The following is a 17,719-nucleotide window of genomic DNA, read 5'->3' as shown; positions in this document are numbered from 1 at the left end:
ATCCAATTAGATGCAAGTAAACCCTGAGAACTTCCGAGGAGTTTTATTCACAAATTAAGATTGATTTCCATTCTTCAGACTGCGTCTTACCCTATAAATAATTTCCCTCTAAATTAGAAATGCTGAAAGTTGAACATTCCTTAAGGGTGGGTTTGGGGGGGACTCACTTATGTAAGATTATAACTTATTCCTGGAGACCAATGCTGGCTGTACAAAATATTAAAATAAACTCTGCTATAATTCAGAAGGATATATTGGTGTGGATTGTTGTAATGGCATCTGTGGTGTGGTGGTAGGAAAAATGGAGTAGCAGTTCAGTGCATGAAGAAGGTGGAGGTGTTGGGGCTCTCTGATTTACTGCGTGACTGCTTGAAAAGAGAGAATCTGATGAGTGGTTAACGAGGACTTGAAAACTCAGTGGTCTAATAGCTGTGCTTGGCAAGTTGCATCCTCCGAAACAGGGATGCTCGCATGTGACAGTGTGGGAAAAGGTTTTCCTGACCGCTGGAGGCTTCTTGGTTCATACCGAGGTGACGTGCTCGCTGCTGCGGCTGCCCTGCCGCTGTACCAAGGTGCCTCCTCCCCAGGTCAGCTCCTTGGCTTCTCTCTGTCTTTAGCTTTCCTTATGGAAGTTCACTATTTCGTGGTGCTTTTAGGAAGAAGGGGGTGATTTTTAGGGAGAAGTAGGAGACTGTGTTGTGGCTGTGAGCTCTTGAGGCACTTTCCAAACTCTGAATCAAGAATTTGCTTTTAAGCAGTGAACTTTTGGCTAACATCTCTGTGAGCTTCTTCAGGAGTGAAGAGGTTTGATGCTGGCTCGCCAAAAATGTAGAATCGCTTTTTCTAGCCTGAGGTACTTCAGAGTTGACTAAACAGGTGTTTGAAGTATTTTCCCTACCCTGACTAGTGATTTAACTGGATTTAACTTTGGTCAGGAGGAACATCAAATGTTCAGAGCTCTCATAACAGAAATCAGTCAAATTCACAGGTCTTGGCTTCAGAATCCTGCAGGACATCCAGAATTGTTCGATAAGTAAGCATTTTTTGTTAGAAAACTGAGAATTTCGCCTGATTCTAAGTGTGCTGTGAAATTTGTTGGGAGCTTAGCAGTTGGTCATCTGATCTGGTCACGCTTCTACATCTGAGGAAGCGAAGAGCCCAATGTGGCCATTTATTTCGGAGCAGAGTCCGTTTGTAACTTTGGTGGTGGCTCATTGTGTTGGCCTGAAGTCAATTGTGTGACTTCTTTTTCCGTAAGAGGACAAAAGTGTTGCTGCAATGAACTAATAAATCAAGATGGCATGGGAAACTCACCCTGGTAGGGATATTTTCTTGAAAACATCTTTTTCCCCATTTAAAATGCAGTGGTGAGTGTGCATTTTTGGGAGTCCTATGTGTGTCTTCTACTAGCAAACGCCATTTGGTTTTGTTACTTTTGGCCATGTTTCAGGTGACAAAACTAGCCAGGAGCAGATGGCCTTGATCCCGTGGACTGACCTTCTGCTGCCTTGCATGTAGCTGGACTCTTCTCTGCCTGCCTCTGAATCTGATCGCAAGCTGGAACATACTAGCTTTTCTCTCCGCTTACTGATGATCTGCATTTTTAAATTTCCTTAACACATGGGTGTGTTTTGCAGATGGCTGCCTCTATTTTTTTCCTCTTCCCTTTTTCACTGGGATGATGACAGCAGTGATGAATTAAAATAATGCTAGGCCTGATCATACAAAACTTATTTTCTCTAAGTATTTGAGAGGTAACCAGCCCTCAGTGATTCCTGAACCTGTGTATTTCAATACCGATATTTCAGTTCCAGCTAAATCTTTACACGTTATAAATAGCTCTGGACGCTGGCAGGAACGCAGCTCTATATGTGCTGCCATTCTCCAGAACAGTGCTGGTTCTTGTATGATACAGATAATTTGGTGAAATCTGTAGCCAGAAAATGGCATTATTGACATCTGCTCTAGGATCCCTTCTACAATTACAAAACAGTTTTTTAAATGGTTAGGAGTGGGGTGTGTTTGATATCTATACGTGATAGTAGTCCACCTTGCACTAAGGTATAATTTGGTTGAAAGGAAAATTAATTAAGTGGTAAATGAACAGAGAAAGCTTTTCCTGCAGTGATGCTGAACCTGCTAATTTATAGTATAAGCAGCTTTTTTCATACTCCTGTATGATGCTGTACGTGTCGTGTGACTTCTGAATGAATTGTCGCACCTCCCCACAAGAGGGCAAAGTTAACAGTGCTGTGGGAGCCTAGACTTTGCATTTCCTAAGTGTTGTGCAAAATAAATGTTTAATGTGGAACCTTCTCCGTTCGCATTTGCTTCCTGGCCTCTTAAAAAACCAAAACAAACCAAAAAACCTCAACAAAACAGATGATCATGGAGAAGTGGATAATAGAAATAGAATTTTTGAAATACACTTCTTCATTTGAATCCTTGATCCTGAAATTAGGCTGAGCAAATCTTTGCAGTTTAGAAAATTATTTTCAGTGAGAGCACACTGAACTGAGACTCCAAGACCATCTTAAAAGACACAAAGGGATTTGAGAGGCTCAAACAAAATGTCACCATTGCCACTGAAGGTCTGCTTTTTCCCAAGCTTGTTTTTCTTCCTCTCAGGTGTTTATGACCAGGAAATAGTGATATCATCAAAAGATTATTGAAAGAAAAAAATTCCGTTGCAGTTGAAAAAAAACACAAAATCATTGAAAAGAAATTTTGAAGTAAAACTTGCTGTATATTGCAAGTGTTGTTTATTCTGCAATTTTACAAGCTCAACAAACAAGGGTGTCGTCTTCCTTCTGTGCCTGCATTTGCAGATTTGTTGTGAGCTAGCTGAGTTGTTTCATGTTTGCTTGATTTGTTTTGTCTTTTTAGTCCATATTGTTCTACTTATGTTAGAAGCTATATATTTACCTGCAGGCAATGTTTGAATGGGGAAATGTATGAAGGTGTAACCTTGCCTGTTCTTGTCTGTTGTGTAGTGTCTGATCTTCTTGTGAGCTCCCAGTTTCTGCAGCTTTGGTAGTTTTATCCAGAAACAGCAGGAGCGTTACCATGCGTGTAAACGAGTGACCATCCTGGGACATGTCACCTTTATATATCTACAGTGTGTTACTGCTCAGGATGGACACTATGTCTCCAAATATTTTACTGTATGTTTTGCAAAGTGATTTTTCTTTTTTTGTACTTTCTTGAACTTCTGATTTCAGGTTGTGAACCTGCTCTCTTTTGCACAGTGCAGTCTCTGCATCTTCAGAGGCATGCTCCAAAGCCAGGGACAGATGTGAAAACAGCTGTTTTACAACAGTGTGTGTGCTACAGCTACAAAATGCCATTCTCTTGCAAATGTTTAAGCTCGGTTACGTACCTGCAGCAAGGCACACTGGCATCCTTCATTCCTGATGCCTTTGTTTAAAGCAGTCCGTCAGCTTCGGTTTGCAGCAGGTGAGTTGAAAATCGAGGGAAGACAAAACGCGATCAGTAGCAGGATGCACAGACCTGTTTTCAACCCAAGTAGGTGAGTGTGCGCTGTGTGTATGACCTTTCCCTAGACTCTCTGTAGCTCAATAATGTGTTAAATCTGAGAGTGAGCAGGATATGGGCTGTACTCCATCCACAAAACCGCCGTGGTACCTGTTTACAGGTAACAAACTGCTGGTTGCAGCTTCAGCTGCAAGAAAGTCTGCAGTGATTGGAGACTGAAAGCCTGCAAGTGAGTTATTAAAACAAGGTTATGAAGTTCTTTTGTTTTCTTAGCATCCTATGTTTAGGAGAAGTAAGCTATATCCAATTGCTTTTAAATAGTAATTTAAGAAAGTACACTCCACCAGCTTCAGTATGTGACTTAATAATTATAAAGTGCTGGTCAAACCTGCCAGTAAGGAAATGGATGTTGACCAAAATGCTTTTTGTGTGATACTCTGAATACTGCAGTGGTTAAAGCTTTTCAGCCTCTATGTCTGCCACTTCCAAATCGCCTTTTGGGTTTTTGTTGGCTTTTTTTTTTTGTTGCTTGGGTTTTTTTTTGTGCTCAGGCAACAGAAAACACTTTTCTCACACCAGATCCCATCTGTCATTTGGCACCTGAGCCCTTTTGCAAGATCTTTTGCAAGAGCAGAGCTTGAGGGTAGGATCTCATGCTTTGTAAATGGCCAAGAGATTTTATCTCGGCTTTAGCATATGATTTTTGTCTTACTCCTGGAAAAATAATTGACGCATGCAGAACTGGAGCAGAGTTGGAACAAGCATTAGTGGGACTCAGGAGACCATGCAATATGGAAATAAGTTGTTTTTAAGTGTCAGCCTGTGGCCTGGTGTTCTCACCTCACCGTGCTGTGCATCTCTGGGACGTGGCTTGTCTTTACTGGCAGACCGTTAGTGGCTCTTCTCAGAAGGAAAATGGAGTACAAGAGGGGAAGATCTACTTTATTAATCGATCTATCTGTTTCAACTTTCCCCGATCTTGCATTTCTGTGTTAATTCAGGTCTCAGATTGAAAGGTGAAAGCCTGCTTTGAGTCTCTCCCAGATACAGCTGTGGGGATGAGGTTTCAGATAAAACAATGATGTCAACTTTGTGTTAGAGTTTGTTTAAAAAAACCCACAGAAACTTATATCCTGGCAAATTTTTCTGTTTTCTTATGTGAGACCAAGGAACATGCCCTAAGTGCAAGAGGGTGCGCCACTCCTGAAACCCTACAGGCTGGCTTTTCTCTGTCACTTGTCCTGCAAGTATCACACTAGAAGGAAGGGATGCTGAGCCCCAAGGCTGAAGGCCTGGGAAAGGAAGACTTTGGATTGTGAACACTCTGGCTTGCTTCCAGCCCTGATTGAAATCCATGTTGAGAAGAGTTGCTTGTGAGGTTTTGCTGCATGGCAGGGATGTTGGCTCTCCTGGTCAGAGGGAAAGCTGGGTGGGATAGGCTTAGCTCTGTAAGGAGCTGAGATAGTTTCACTTCCCTTCGCATTAATGACACAATTACTCACTTCTCTTAAGCAGAACGGCAGCAGGAAGGGTGTACGTGTGACTACAGATGGGAGTAGATTTTCTTGCCACAATTTGCATTGCTGAATGATGTCAGAGCAGTGACTTGTCCATACCTTCTTCTGGTGACTTAGAGCCTCCAGTCCTGACAGTTTTTTGCTAAAAACTTCGGTGAACGTGCTGGAGTGGATGAGTCAGAGGTTTTTATTGCTTTTAATGGTTTATTTTATTGTACAGTACAAAAATAAGATCAATTTATCCACATCTGGCAACTTTGTGGGAAAAACTGAGGCAACACTTACAGGTCTAGGTGCAACCAAAGACTAAACTGTAGATGTAAGCAACCTGGTTGTGGAGCTTTCCAGCTCTTGAGGAGGAAAGATCAGTTGTCTTCTCTGGCTTCAGGCACTTGTTTCTCCTGCAGATGCATTACAAGCAGTTCTCTAGAGCATCTGGACTTCCAGTAGTGTCTGTCTCAGATCATGACTCGTAAGGCAGTGGATGCACTTGGCTTCCAGTTGCGACAGAAATACAATGCTCTGCTATTCAACATCTGATGCGTCTTGCTGCGTGCTCTGCTCCGAAGACCTTGTGATCTGAATGCTCTGCGGCTCTCAGAGGAGGAGGTTCGCTTCAGCATGGTGATGGATCCCTTGTGCAGACCTCAAACCCCCGGCCTGGGAAAGGTGGGTGGGTGAAGGCTACGAGAGGCGGCAGGAGCCCGGCCGCAGGGTGGGCTCGGCCACGCGTGCGGGCGAGCAGAGGGGGAAATGAGATCACTTCTGCGGCTCTCCCTTCTGCAGCCCGCTTCCTCCTCATTTACATCTCGCACGCTGTCAGATGTGGGAGAAGGAAGAGCGTGACCGCAGGGATGGAGCTGCCTGGGCTGGACCTGCCTGTGGGAGGGGAACCGGGGTGCAGCCTCGCCCCCTGATGCAGGGTCTGGGAAGTGGCTGTGGCCGAGCCGCTGACCAGCTCCCCCTTTTCCCTTCCCGCATGGCCCTGCGCTCTCAGAAACACGGTTTTGCTTTCTACTAAGGCTTATTTCTGCCTTTCTGCTGAGCCCCGTAGAGGATACTTGCACCATTTGGAGACTAAAGCGTCAAAGGGAGGATCCTCTATAAAATTGCTGCTGGTTGGTGTCTAGGTCCTCAGTCAAGTGTCCTCCAAGCCCAAAGGCGTTATTTTCCTAATTGTTTGTACTGGAAGCTCACCTGGGTCCCTGCAGGCTCGTTGCACGTTGTCAGTCTGGTGGGGTTATTTCCGTCCCCCTCCTCCCTGAGCTTGCGCAGCCCCAATGTCTGCAGGTGTCAGCAACCAGCACGTTGCTGCAAAGGCAAGTGAGCAAGCCCTGCACTCTGCTCAGAAAAACCCAGAATTAATTCTGGGTCAAAGCAGTCATCAAAGAAGACGACTTCTTTGAACCCCCTCTTTCCATCAGAAAACCTGGCAAGAGCTAGGAGACTCCTGATGGCTGAAAACAGGGGAGCAAAGGTGAGCTTGGTTGTGGGTAAGGGGGTGATCACAGAGTGAGAGCGAGCCAGGAGTGTGGGCTGCTGCTGGAGAGGGAGTGGGGTGGTGGAGTCAGCCTGGACGAGGATGCTCTGGCTACGGGGGTTCACAAGCTGCTGCGAAACCAGAGCCTGAAGCTTCAGTTTAGTGACTAATATCAGTGTTAGCACATGTGTTTCCTTGGAAAAAGACCAAGCATGGCTAGGTAAACAAGCAAGCAGGTTGTTTGGCTACAGCTCGGGGCGGGGCGGGGGGAGAAGATTTTGAAGCTGATTATAAATTGCTGATTTTTGTCTCTTGGTTTCCCCTGCAAGAAATACACTGGAGGGAAGCTGTGCTTCTTGCAGAGCTCCAGTTCAACTGCAGCACTGGGGCTGTAGAGATGCCGGTGTACATCAATGCATCTGTGCCATCCTGGGACAGGGCACGTCCTTCGCTATTCCCTGGGGATAAACTGGGTGGATTCCTGTCGAGAAATTCAGCCAGGCGAACTTCCAGAGCTGTAGTTTGAAGTTAAGCCATCCACCTGGTCACTTTAGCTTTTTCCTTTTGGCCACATAACGAATGATCTGTTTTCTTTTTTATGTTCAGCTGAAATTAGAGGCAACTACCGCTACCGGCAGCTTCTGAGTTACGGTAGACCTTCAGTTTCCCTTGTCTTATCCACAGCAGGTGATTAAATGGAATAACTTCTGTCTTCTTGATACATTTGTGCTGCCTGTGCACACTTTAGCCAAGCAGCAAATGAGAATTTGATGTGAGTTTTAAAGATAAAATTTGGATTTTCTTTAATTTTCAGAGTTATTGCTGACCACAGTGCCTGCGAATGAACGGTTGGAGGGAGATGCTGGTCCTCACCCTACAGCCACACCTCCCTTTCTGATGAGGTCCAACAGGCAAGATGCTGCTGTGACAGTGCCGGTCGCTCAAGCCTACCTAATATTTTCTGTAATGCTGTTTGCAGTTTCCCATGAGCCTGGAGATTGTGATGTTTCTGTAGGTATTTATCTAAGCCTTCCCAGGCTCGTTTCCCAGAGTGGCTGGTTCTTCTCCCCATCCCTTTTCCCTCTTCAGAAGCTGGAGGCTTTCCAGGGACACTTTGCATCGTCCTCCCTTGCAAAATGACTCGTTTAATTCTCTCCAGTTCTCCATCACAGTGGGAGTAGAGGAAGCCCATGGAGAAACATTTGTTTCACTTTGCCCCGACTCAGCCGAGGCTGTGGTCCTGCTGGTGTGTGAATCATGAGTGACCTTTCTCTTGGTGCTTCCACTCCGGAAGAAATCACATTTCCTGCAGGAAAACAAGGGGCACACCGAGGCGCAGTGATGGGGTTGCTGTTTTCTGTTGCAGTTTCTCCCTTCCCATGGGGTCCTGTGCTGGGTGCAGCAGTCCAGGGGTGACCGGGAGGCTGCCCTCTCGTTGGAAATTTTCTCTTGGTTTGTGCTTGACAATTTGAGGGTTGTTAAGGGAAAAACGTGGTTTGGAGGGAAGAGGAGGTGGGAGGAATGGAGGAACCTCACTGGGTGTAAAACTGTATGGGGATTCCCGGTCCTCTCCTACAGCTGCAGGAATTGCAGCTGCATGTGTGGACACCGCTCCAAGCAGCTGAATCTCCTTCAGTTTAATCCACCTGCACCATTGAGCTGCATTGGAGCTTCATGAAAAGCTGATCAGACCAGCAGCTCCTGGCAGCTCACTCCCTATACCTTTACTGTGCTGACATTAAATAAAAAAAAAACTCAAAGCACACATACAGTCCTTACTGGGAGGGCTGGGTGGGAGCATGATGCTGCTTGAGAGGAAGAGGAGGGGAGCAAGCAGCAGCTTTAGGACGTTTTCAAAACCATCCAGCTGCAGGATGTGGGGAAAGTGTGAAGTGCAACGCTGCTGCCAGCTGCCCCAGCGCGGAGCCAGTGGCTGCTCTGCGGGGAGCAGCCCTGGTATGCGGCTGCTTTTTGGGGAGGACAGGGTGGGCGAAATGCGGCCAGCGGCACGGGGGCTCTCCTCTCGCTACTGGGGAAAGGGTTACACTGGCTTGGCTTAGGTCAGCCAAAGCGATGGGCTGGGGATGAGGCAGGGGATGAAGCATGTTGTTTTCTCTCCCAGCTCCTCCTGGGCTGCAGGGAGAAAGCTGGTTTGACCCTTGGGGCATCACCTTGTTTGGTGGCACCACATGAAGGAATCCCATCAGAAGGTCTCCCAGGAGCTTCCAGATCACCCAAGAGTAGAGCATTGCCACAGGTGAGGATGCTAGAATTTTATGGCTTCAGGACTTTCCAGCCCTGGGGCAAATCTCTGCCAGCTCCTGCATCTCCAAGCATCAGGTGAGTGGTTTTGGTGCGGGTTGGGCTCATGGCAGGGTTTTGGGGATGAGGAGTGGGTTTGTAATTGTCAGTCAGTCTCAGCCCTTCGTGTGACCTTGAGCAACGCCATGGGAATTTTGCCCTGCTGTGGAGCTTCTGCCATCTGCTCCGGTTCACTTGGATGAGAAGTGCTTCTCTCTTTTCCTTCTTGATTTTTATACTTCAAGCTTCCTTGAAAATGGAGGAAATGAAACCACAGGGCTTTTTTGTAAGTGACATGGGAGAGCTGAGTCTCCTTCCAGAGAAGAAATGAAATTTAGGGTGAAGGCAGAAAAAATATTGCCCCAGTCATTTGTGCTGGCTGCAGGAGTTTGAGGGCCACTTGGTCTGGCAGGTGGGGGTGACCCAGGCTGCAGTGTCCCTTGGTGGGGTGATTGGTGTGCTGCCAGAACATGGTTCATCTCCAGATTCCTGCAGAAGGTCCCATTGGCACCGGTGCCTGGGACATGGAGCATGGACGTTACAGGGCGGTACCTGCTGATCGCACCGGACAGGGTCCTGTTGCAGGGCTGAATCCTTTCTCCATAGTTTTGAACCCTTTCCCAGCTAGGTAAATCCAGGCAAACTGGTTTCCCCCTCAGCAGCTGGATTTGCTGGAGATTTGGGGGTGCATGAGGACCCTGGGAGAGGGGAGACATGGGGTGGGAAGGGAGATGGAGAGCAGGGGTAGATGGGGGTGAGGAGGAAGAGCACCTCCCTGTTCGTATTGCCTTGGAAATGTGGATTTTTGTCTCTCTCTCTCTCTGCCTTGGCAGTTGTGGGAAAAGCCATTTATGCTGACTTTCATATAGGGATCGGCACTTGTGCGGTCCTGTATCCAGATGGGTCTGACTTACACCCTGGGTGCTGGGTTTGCCGAAATCCCGAGCAGTCCCAGGAGACCGAAGGGTCTGCAGGTGGTGGGATCTGAGCATCCTGAATCTCACCTAGACAATGCGAGGCGCTGGGCGCTGGTGTCCCAAAGGGGGGACTCAGCATCTGGGGACATGTTCAACCTTGGCTTGGGATACAACGGGGAATAACAGCACCACCTTCTTTCCCTGTGGGAAGCTCATCCCTTGGCTCCTCTTGAAACCCTCATGCTGGGCGCTGGAGGCAAGCAGGGGACAAGAAGGACGCAAGAGAATAGGTGCCATGCAGGGGAGCGCTGCCCAGACGGTGGCTTTTCTCCAGCCCCAGCAGGGTTGGTGGCACGGCTCTGACGGCAAGAAACCCCCTGGCTCACTAGCTCTGCTGCCTGAAACCCTTGCAGGGGTTGTGCTGCTGGAGCTGTGCAGAGGAGTCATGGTGCAAGGATTGTCCCTGGTGCTGGCTTGTCCCTGGGAGCAGTGGGAGAGCCAGGAGCTGCATGACCCTTGGTGGGGGCTGGTTCCCCCTGGCATCCCCCTCGCTGCCTGCCCAGCCCCTGCGGTTCCTCCTTGCTGGGGAGCTGTTTGTGAGTGCATGACCCGGGTTGTAAGTGCTGAGATCAGTAAGCGAAGTGCCTGGCCGCGCTCTCTGCCTCCATGTGACTGCAGTTTCCGTTAGCTCCTTCCGCAAAGGCTATATTAGTGCTAAGCGAAAAAACGGGTGGGAGAGAAACCCAGTGGGTCGCACCTATCCTTGGCCACAAGAGCCCCACAAGTGCAGCCAGGGGGGCTGCCAGCTGCAGGATGAGTTGCGGCAAACCCTGCGCGCCACCCTATGCGGTGAGTAACTGCCCCCCGATACCTTTGCCAAGGGGGAAAACCCTGCCAGGAGTTTTTGGGGAGCCCCCCTTGGCAGCTTGAAAATCCGTGGTGGCCATGCATCGCTAATGCCCATGCTCGCAAGAACTGCAGTTGCATGGGCCCGTGCCAGGGCTGGCGTGCACTGCGGGGAGCACCCTGGGCGCTCCCAGACCTTGCATGTGGACTCCCCTGCAGGGCTGCGGGCAGGGGTTTCCTGACGGTGCTGCTGCCCGCTCTCCTGGCCAGGCAGGCACCATCCCCACTGCCCCAGGGAGGAGTGCAGGAGGATGGAGGCACTTCTGATGTCAGGGGAGGCCAATGCTGGGTGGCAAAGAAAGGCTGAGCTGAGTGAAGGAAAGTGTGAGCTTCTGCAGAGGGGTTCAGGGGCTGAAGACAAGCCGGAGCCAAAGCCCCTGTTTTTTGGGTGCAGCAAAGACACAGCAGGGTCCCTCTCCTGCCACCGTGCCTGGGTGCAAGGTGCTGTTGGAGACTGAGGGCTTGAGAGGGTGCAAGCTGCTGTGTGTCAGCTCCAACTTGGGGAAGGGGGGCTTCCTCTCCATCCCCACCAGATTAATAAATGCCACTTTGATAAGACACCAGCTTAATGCTTTTGGCTGTCCCAAGGAAGGAGACAACCCAGGATGTGTCCCCTGCTCCCTCTGTGCTGTGAGGCTCCAGCTACCCGGACGGCCAAAAATAACCGCCCGTTTCTTCTTCAAGCACTGGCAGTTATGAAAACACCGCTTGCCGAGCCCTCACTGAGACCTTGCTGCTCATTTGCCTGAGGTTCAGCTTTTCCCCAGATGCAAATGCCAACAGCTCCGGTTCCACCAAGTTAGTAACGGGGCATCTCGTGCCAGAGAGCCTCTGCTTCCCTGGGAGGACCTCTGGCAGGGACGGATGCTGGAGGGGACTCGGTGGTGGCTGGGTCGGTGTCCCCCGGGGGAACGTTTGGCGCCGGAGAGGGGGGATGCGAGCCCTGGCGGGGGGGAAGCCTCTGCTCGAGGGTTGCAGTTCAGTGGTGTTTGCGAGCAGCTGTGCAGCAATGACGGTGCCTTTCCCACGTGTGCTGCCCTGTGCAGGGACTGGGCTGCTGCGTCGCCATCCCTTCTCTTCTCCTGCCCTCCAGGCTCTCCTTGGTGGACCCTCAGGAGGGCTCCTGCTGGGCTGGGCGGGCTTGGTGCTGGGGCTCTTCACCATTTCTCCATGGGCAGCTCGTGGTGGCCCAGGTTTTGTGGGGCATGGTGGCCGCCACTATGGCATATTGGGAGCCCATCGCCTCTGGGTACTCCTGGGCGCAATGACAGGAGCTCTGCACCTGCCTGCAGGCAGCAGCAATGGGCAGGAGGCTGGCTGTGCACAAGGATCACTGCTCCCATGATGGACTCCCTGGGAAAACCCGGGTCTTTCAGGATGAGCGGTCTGCAGCTTTTGACCTTCTCACCTCTGTTTCCATCTCTGCAGGAGTGCCACCGCTGAGATGGAGGCCCCGCTCCCTGGTCTCTCCCTGCTTCTGGTCTTCTTGGCAGTGGGATGGGGAAGCAGGGCAGTTGCAGCCTGGGCAACATCTCCTGGTGGCTGTGAGCTTGTAAGTCCTCTCTTGCAAACCCTCACCCTTCTGACTGTTCGGTCCTGCCCTGCAAAGCCCAGGTGCCTCAGCGTCTCCAGACCTTCCCCTTCCCAGCTACTGGCTTAGCTAAAGAGTGGACCGGGGTGCTGAGGCTCTAACCATAGAGCTACCCCCTCCATCCTCACTGTGCTCCCCAAAATTCTCCCTCCTCATCTCCCCCATCTCCCACCTCTCAGAGTGGCATTACGTATCCACTTCTTGCTTTAGGTGCAGAGCACTGTGGACTGCACTGGGAGATGGCTGAGCTCTGTCCCAGGAAATCTTCGAGGTGATACCGAGGAGCTGTTGATTGATGACAACACTATCCAGGTTCTGGGCAATGCCTCTCTGCTCTCATACTACCAGCTGCGGCATCTCAGCTTGACCAAGAACCAGCTGGAGCTCATTGAGCCCGGTGCCTTCCTCAGCAGCCAAGGCCTACACGTGCTCTCCTTGGCAGACAACCTTCTCTTCACCAACTACTCACTGACAGCAGCTGCTCTTTCTGCTCTGCCCGCCTTGAGGACGCTGGATCTAGCTGGAAACCGCCTCACTGAGGACATGCTATCAGCTTTGGTCTGGAACCTGTCTTCCTTGGAGTCCTTGTCTGTGGCCAGGAACATCATCATGAGGCTGGACTCGTCTGTTTTCACGAACCTGACGCAGCTGTTGGAGCTGAACCTGGAGAAGAACTACATCTTTGAGATTGACCAAGCTTTTGAAGGACTACAGAGGCTGCAGAAGCTCAATGTAGCTTACAACTACCTCCCGTGCATAGTGGAGTTTGGCCTGACCCAGCTCAGGGTGCTTAATGTCAGCAACAATGTCATCGAGTGGTTTCTGGCACTGGAAAGTGATGACCTTTTTGAGCTGGAGGTGCTGGACCTGTCTCACAACCGCCTCCTCTTCTTCCCTGTGTTGCCCCGGCAGAGCAAGCTGCACTCCTTGCTGCTGAAGGACAATGAGATGAGCTTCTACCAGCGCCTCCCAAACGGCACATCCCTGGCAGACGTCACGGTGCAGTTCCTGCTCATTGATGGCAACTCCACCAACATCACGACAGTCAGCCTCTGGGATGAGATCTGCCACAGCAACCTCTCCTCCCTGCGGCTCCTGGACATGAGCCAGAACCAGGTCTGGTACCTACCGGAGGGCTTGCTGGCCCAGATGCCCTCCCTGACCCACCTGAAGCTCAACCAGAACTGCCTGGAGACGTTTCACCTGTCGGAGGGGGACCCCTTAGCCATGCTGATGGAGCTGGACCTCAGCCAGAACCAGCTGGCAGAGCTGGGGGTGGAGGTGGGTGCTGGGGACGTCCTGCCCAACCTGCAGCTCTTCAACCTCAGCACCAACAGGCTGCGGGTGCTTCCTCCTGGGATTTTCACCTACACCAGGAAGATCGCTACCGTGGACCTCAGCCACAACCGGGTCGACCTCTGTCCCCAGCCAGCTGTCACAGGTGAGGCGGAGAGTCCCCCCTGTGTGGACATCAGGGGCATCAAGACCTTGACTCATCTCTCCTTGGCTGGCTGTGGTCTGCGGGGACTGGGGGGCCGCCCCTTCCAGGGGACGTCACTGATGCATTTGGACCTCTCTGACAACCATCAGGCACTGTCCGGGGACCTGGAGTGGCTGCAGGACCTTGCTCTGACGCTGCAGGTGTTGTTTCTGAGGAACACCAGCCTCTCCTCCAACGCCGTGGACTTCTCTGCCTTTAACAGCCTTGTGCGCTTGGACCTGTCGAGGAACTCCTTGACCGTCTTCCCCACCTCACTGGGCATCCTGAAACTGCGCAGCCTGGACCTGCGGGACAACTCCCTCCCGGCTCTCCCACTGGACATCGCGCAGATGCTGCTGGGGAAGAGCCTGCGGGAGGTCTACCTCAGCCAAAACCCTTACAACTGCTGCATGCTGGGCTGGTGGGACGCCCTGCTGCGGGTTGAGGGGTTGCAGATCCCCGACGGGCAGGAGGTGACCTGCAGCTACGCCTCCCGCACGTTTGGCCCCAGGGCGCTGCCTGAGTCCGTCCTGTGGAGCTGCCGCTGGCAAACAGCCGACCTGGCGCTCTTCTACCTGGTGCTGGCTCTGCCCACCTGCCTGACGCTCCTGGTGGCCTTTGCTGTCGTCTTCCTCATGCTCAAGCAAAAGCTGCTGAAAATGGTGAAAACCCAGTGCGGGGTGTCTAGCCCTTACTGATGGCTGAGGAGGAGGAAGGGCTCAGGAACAGTGAATGCGAGCGGGTTGTCAGGATTACAGGTGATAATCCCTCTGAGGTGGGCGAGATGGAGACTTGCTGGATTGGAGGACCAGGGGGTGCTGGGAGAGCTGCTGTTCCCACTACAGATGCCCTAAGGGTACCCAAAGGGTGCGGGGCTGTGGCTGGTGATGGAGCCTGGGGCCGTGCTGGGCATCCTCAGGGGACACGACTTCAGCAGAAACCTTCAGCTGATGTTGGTGAGAGCCAAACAGACATGACACTGAACACCTCTTGGCCAAAGGGGCATGGGCAGCTGCCCTCCAGCGCTGTTTTTTGTCCCCATTCAGGCAGTTCCTTTTATTTATTCACCCCTGTAGCCAACTCTCTGCCGCAAAACATCCTTTAGCTCTCACCTGGGCGCTGCGGAGAAGGGTCTCCATGGCTGCAGCTTCCCACGCCGCTCTTGCCAGCACCAACAAACTTGGAGGTAGCCCTGGGCATGCACCTGTGTGCATGTGCTGATAAGACAGGCGTTGTCAGCAGGGCTGAAAAACACATTTTGGGGTGTCGTTTCTTGGTTAAGTCGTGATCCTGGCTAGAAGAGCCCATTAAAAATAGCCCAAGTTGCAATGATGTAAAATATTGACTAAAATACACAAGAATAAATTATGTCAGTGGTAATATTTTCTCATCAATTTATTTTCCTCCAGCAACTGCTGGATTAAACAGATGCAAAAGAGATAAAACACGGGAAAGCCTTCCTCCTTGTTGCGCATGCCCTGCTCTTGTGGGCTGTTGGCTCTGGCAGTGTGGGGGGGTTTCCTCCACCCAGCCCCGGTTGCAGCATGTGCCGACTCTCCTATACCAGCAGCGCGCTACCTGGGGAAGTGCCGCTTTGTTCCTTGGAGGGTTACTGTGGGTGGAATTGAGAAGTGATGGTGGTTTGTGCTAACGCAAACGCCCTTCTGAGAACCAGAGCAGCTTTATTCCTGTGGCGCCGTTGGGATGTCTCCAGTGAAATGCGTGTCTGAGTTTAATGGGAACATGAGGTGCAGGGAAGCAAGTGGTGGTGCCAGAATGGGCATGATGGGGGCTTGTCCTTGCCTGGACTCAGATGAGCTCAGCAGGGCGATGTGGGGTGTGGTGGGGGCTTGAGTCCCCCCAGCCAGCCCCATGTCACTCCACCTTACACTGGGGTTGTCCTGGGAGGTGGTGGAGAGAGATGCCTGAGGCTGGTGTGGGGCTGGGAGTGATGCTGGGGGGCAGCGCAGGCAGGTGCAGGCAGCGGGAGCCGTCAGTGCAGCATCTTCCTCTGAGCAGGCATGGGGATGGGGAGCAGGGTCAGCCACAGCCCAGACATCACCCGGCACATCTGCAGTGGTGAAGCAACCTCTGAGCATGGAGTCGGCATGTGGGGATGTGGCTGAGAGGGGAGGCACGGTCAGAGATGGAGCAGTACATCCCTGGATGTAGCTGCCTCGATGTGCAGGCAGCCATCGGGTGAGGATGGGCTGAGGCGGAGTGGGGGGCCAAAACAGAGCTGCGGTGAGCGCTGGGGGGGTCATTGGTGAACCTTGCATGGCTGATTCCTGTGCCAGGCTGGAAAAAAAAATGGTGTAGGTTGGCCTATGCCGGACCAGCTAGCAGCACCGCTGGGGCCGAGTGCTGGCAAGGCTCTAGAAACCCAGATGTCAAATCTGTCTCAGAGAACAGCTGCTTTCTGGCCCTATTTTAGACCAAAATAGCCAAAACCAAATCGAGCCCCAGCTGGGGAATCCCTTAACTTATTTCAGCCATTCGTTTGCCCATAAGCCGCATGCCTGAGGGACAACAGTGACCTACAAATATGTCCCTGTGATGTCCTCCAGCGGGTCTGCGCCAGCACTGGGTACCGCAGCCGCGTTTCAGTGTCTCCCACTGGCAGGGTGCCCCTGTGAGCACCCCACTCCCTGGGGCCATTTCCCCCTGACTGTAGGTGCCGGGTCCAGCCTTGGAGGGTGGATGTGTGCGCTTCCTGCACCGCTGCAGCTGCTGCTGCTTCTCCTTTTGGCGGGGGGATGTGGGGCGCAGCCGTGGGCACGCACATAGGTAGGGACCCAGGCACCTGGCACTGCCCGCAGTGTGTATGAATTGTGGGTGTTGTTGCTTGTATTGGGCTGATGTCGGGGATACTCAACACTCCTCCATCACGGGAGGGGTCAGCAGCTTTGCCCAGGCACAGGGGCACAGTGCCGGCAAAGACAAGGCTCACCCAGAGCTGGGACCCACAAGGGATATCAGGGCAACGACATGAGCTTCTGCTTTTAGAGTGGCTGACGTCCTTACAAAGCTGCTACTCATCATCTTTGCAAGGTCACGGAGATCAGGGGAGGTCCTCAGTGACTGGAGAAAGGCAAATGTTGCAATCATCTTCAGTAATGACCAAAAGGACGTCCTGGGGAGCAACAGGACGGTCACCCTCATGTTGGGAAAACCATGGAGTGTGCTTTCTTGGAGCACATTTCTAGGAGAGGGTGGCTGGGAGCAGTCAGCCTGGATTAACCAAGGGTAAGTCACGCCTGACCAACCTGCTTGCTTCTCACAATGAAATAACTGGATTTGTAGGCAAGGGTACCATTTACCTCACCTTCAGCAAGGCTTTCAATACTGTGTCCCACAACGTTCTTGCATCCAAGTGAGGATGTCATGGTCTGGATGGGTGGGCAACCAGGTAGGTAAAAATCAGTTGGATGATCTAGCACAGAGGGTAGCAGTTAGTAGGACATGCTCTACCAGGAGGCTGGTGAGAGGACACATACGGCACGGATCTGATCCGCGATCTGTCCCATTTGATGTCTTTATCCATGATCTAGAGGAGGCCGTGGAGTGCCTTCATGTCAAGCACACAGATGAGCCCAAACTGGGAGGACCAGTTGATACTGGGTAGGGCTGCCGTCCTGAAGGACCGGGGTGGGCTGGAGCAATGGGCCAGCAGGAACCTCGCAATCCAGGGAGGTGATTACCCACCTCAACTCAGCACTCATTAGACCTCATGTAGACCTCATCCGGTGAGGGTGGCCATGCCCGGGGAGGGCGTGCAGGCTGCATCTCCCGAGCCCTGCCAGGACGAAGCCGGGTGCAGGCTGAGTGTGGAGGAGAGGTCCCCACGGGTCCCCTCTCACCCAAGCGGGAGATCTTTCTATGCTGTTATATTGCAATTTTTGGCTGGAAACAGAGAAAGGACTGTGCTGGAGATCTACACACCCCTTTGTGGGTGGAAGAGCTGAGTCAGGCTATATTATTTTAAATTTTTGGTAAATGAAGCATCAGCTTCCATTTCTCTTCTGAACTGAA

At 51.7% G+C, this 17,719-nt stretch overlaps 1 protein-coding gene across 7 annotated transcripts; it reads left to right on the top strand.

The window, feature by feature from the left end:
- The first annotated feature begins 92 nt into the window (after positions 1-92).
- On the top strand, positions 93-15,981 carry NRROS (negative regulator of reactive oxygen species). 7 transcript variants are annotated; one of them, XM_087740748.1, is made up of 6 exons: positions 93-7,503; positions 7,859-7,944; positions 8,615-8,749; positions 11,301-11,414; positions 12,045-12,168; positions 12,418-15,981. In XM_087740748.1, exons 3-6 carry the CDS (start codon positions 8,682-8,684, stop codon positions 14,383-14,385), a joined length of 2,274 nt encoding a protein of 757 aa, XP_087596874.1. In that variant the 5' UTR covers positions 93-7,503; positions 7,859-7,944; positions 8,615-8,681; the 3' UTR covers positions 14,386-15,981. The 7 variants fall into 7 exon arrangements, with proteins under 7 accessions (XP_087596874.1, XP_087596878.1, XP_087596875.1 ...); XM_087740749.1 differs by having other exon boundaries at positions 7,454-7,503; positions 7,652-7,944; XM_087740751.1 differs by lacking the exons at positions 93-7,503; positions 7,859-7,944 and adding an exon at positions 9,663-10,559 and having other exon boundaries at positions 8,293-8,832.
- Positions 15,982-17,719: the final 1,738 nt, after the last annotated feature.

This window comes from Nipponia nippon, unplaced genomic scaffold (assembly GCF_047370975.1).
Source record: "Nipponia nippon isolate SJK-2023a ecotype South Korea unplaced genomic scaffold, ASM4737097v1 scaffold_7, whole genome shotgun sequence".
Taxonomy (NCBI): domain Eukaryota; kingdom Metazoa; phylum Chordata; class Aves; order Pelecaniformes; family Threskiornithidae; genus Nipponia; species Nipponia nippon.
This window is presented reverse-complemented; position numbering and strand designations above follow the sequence as displayed.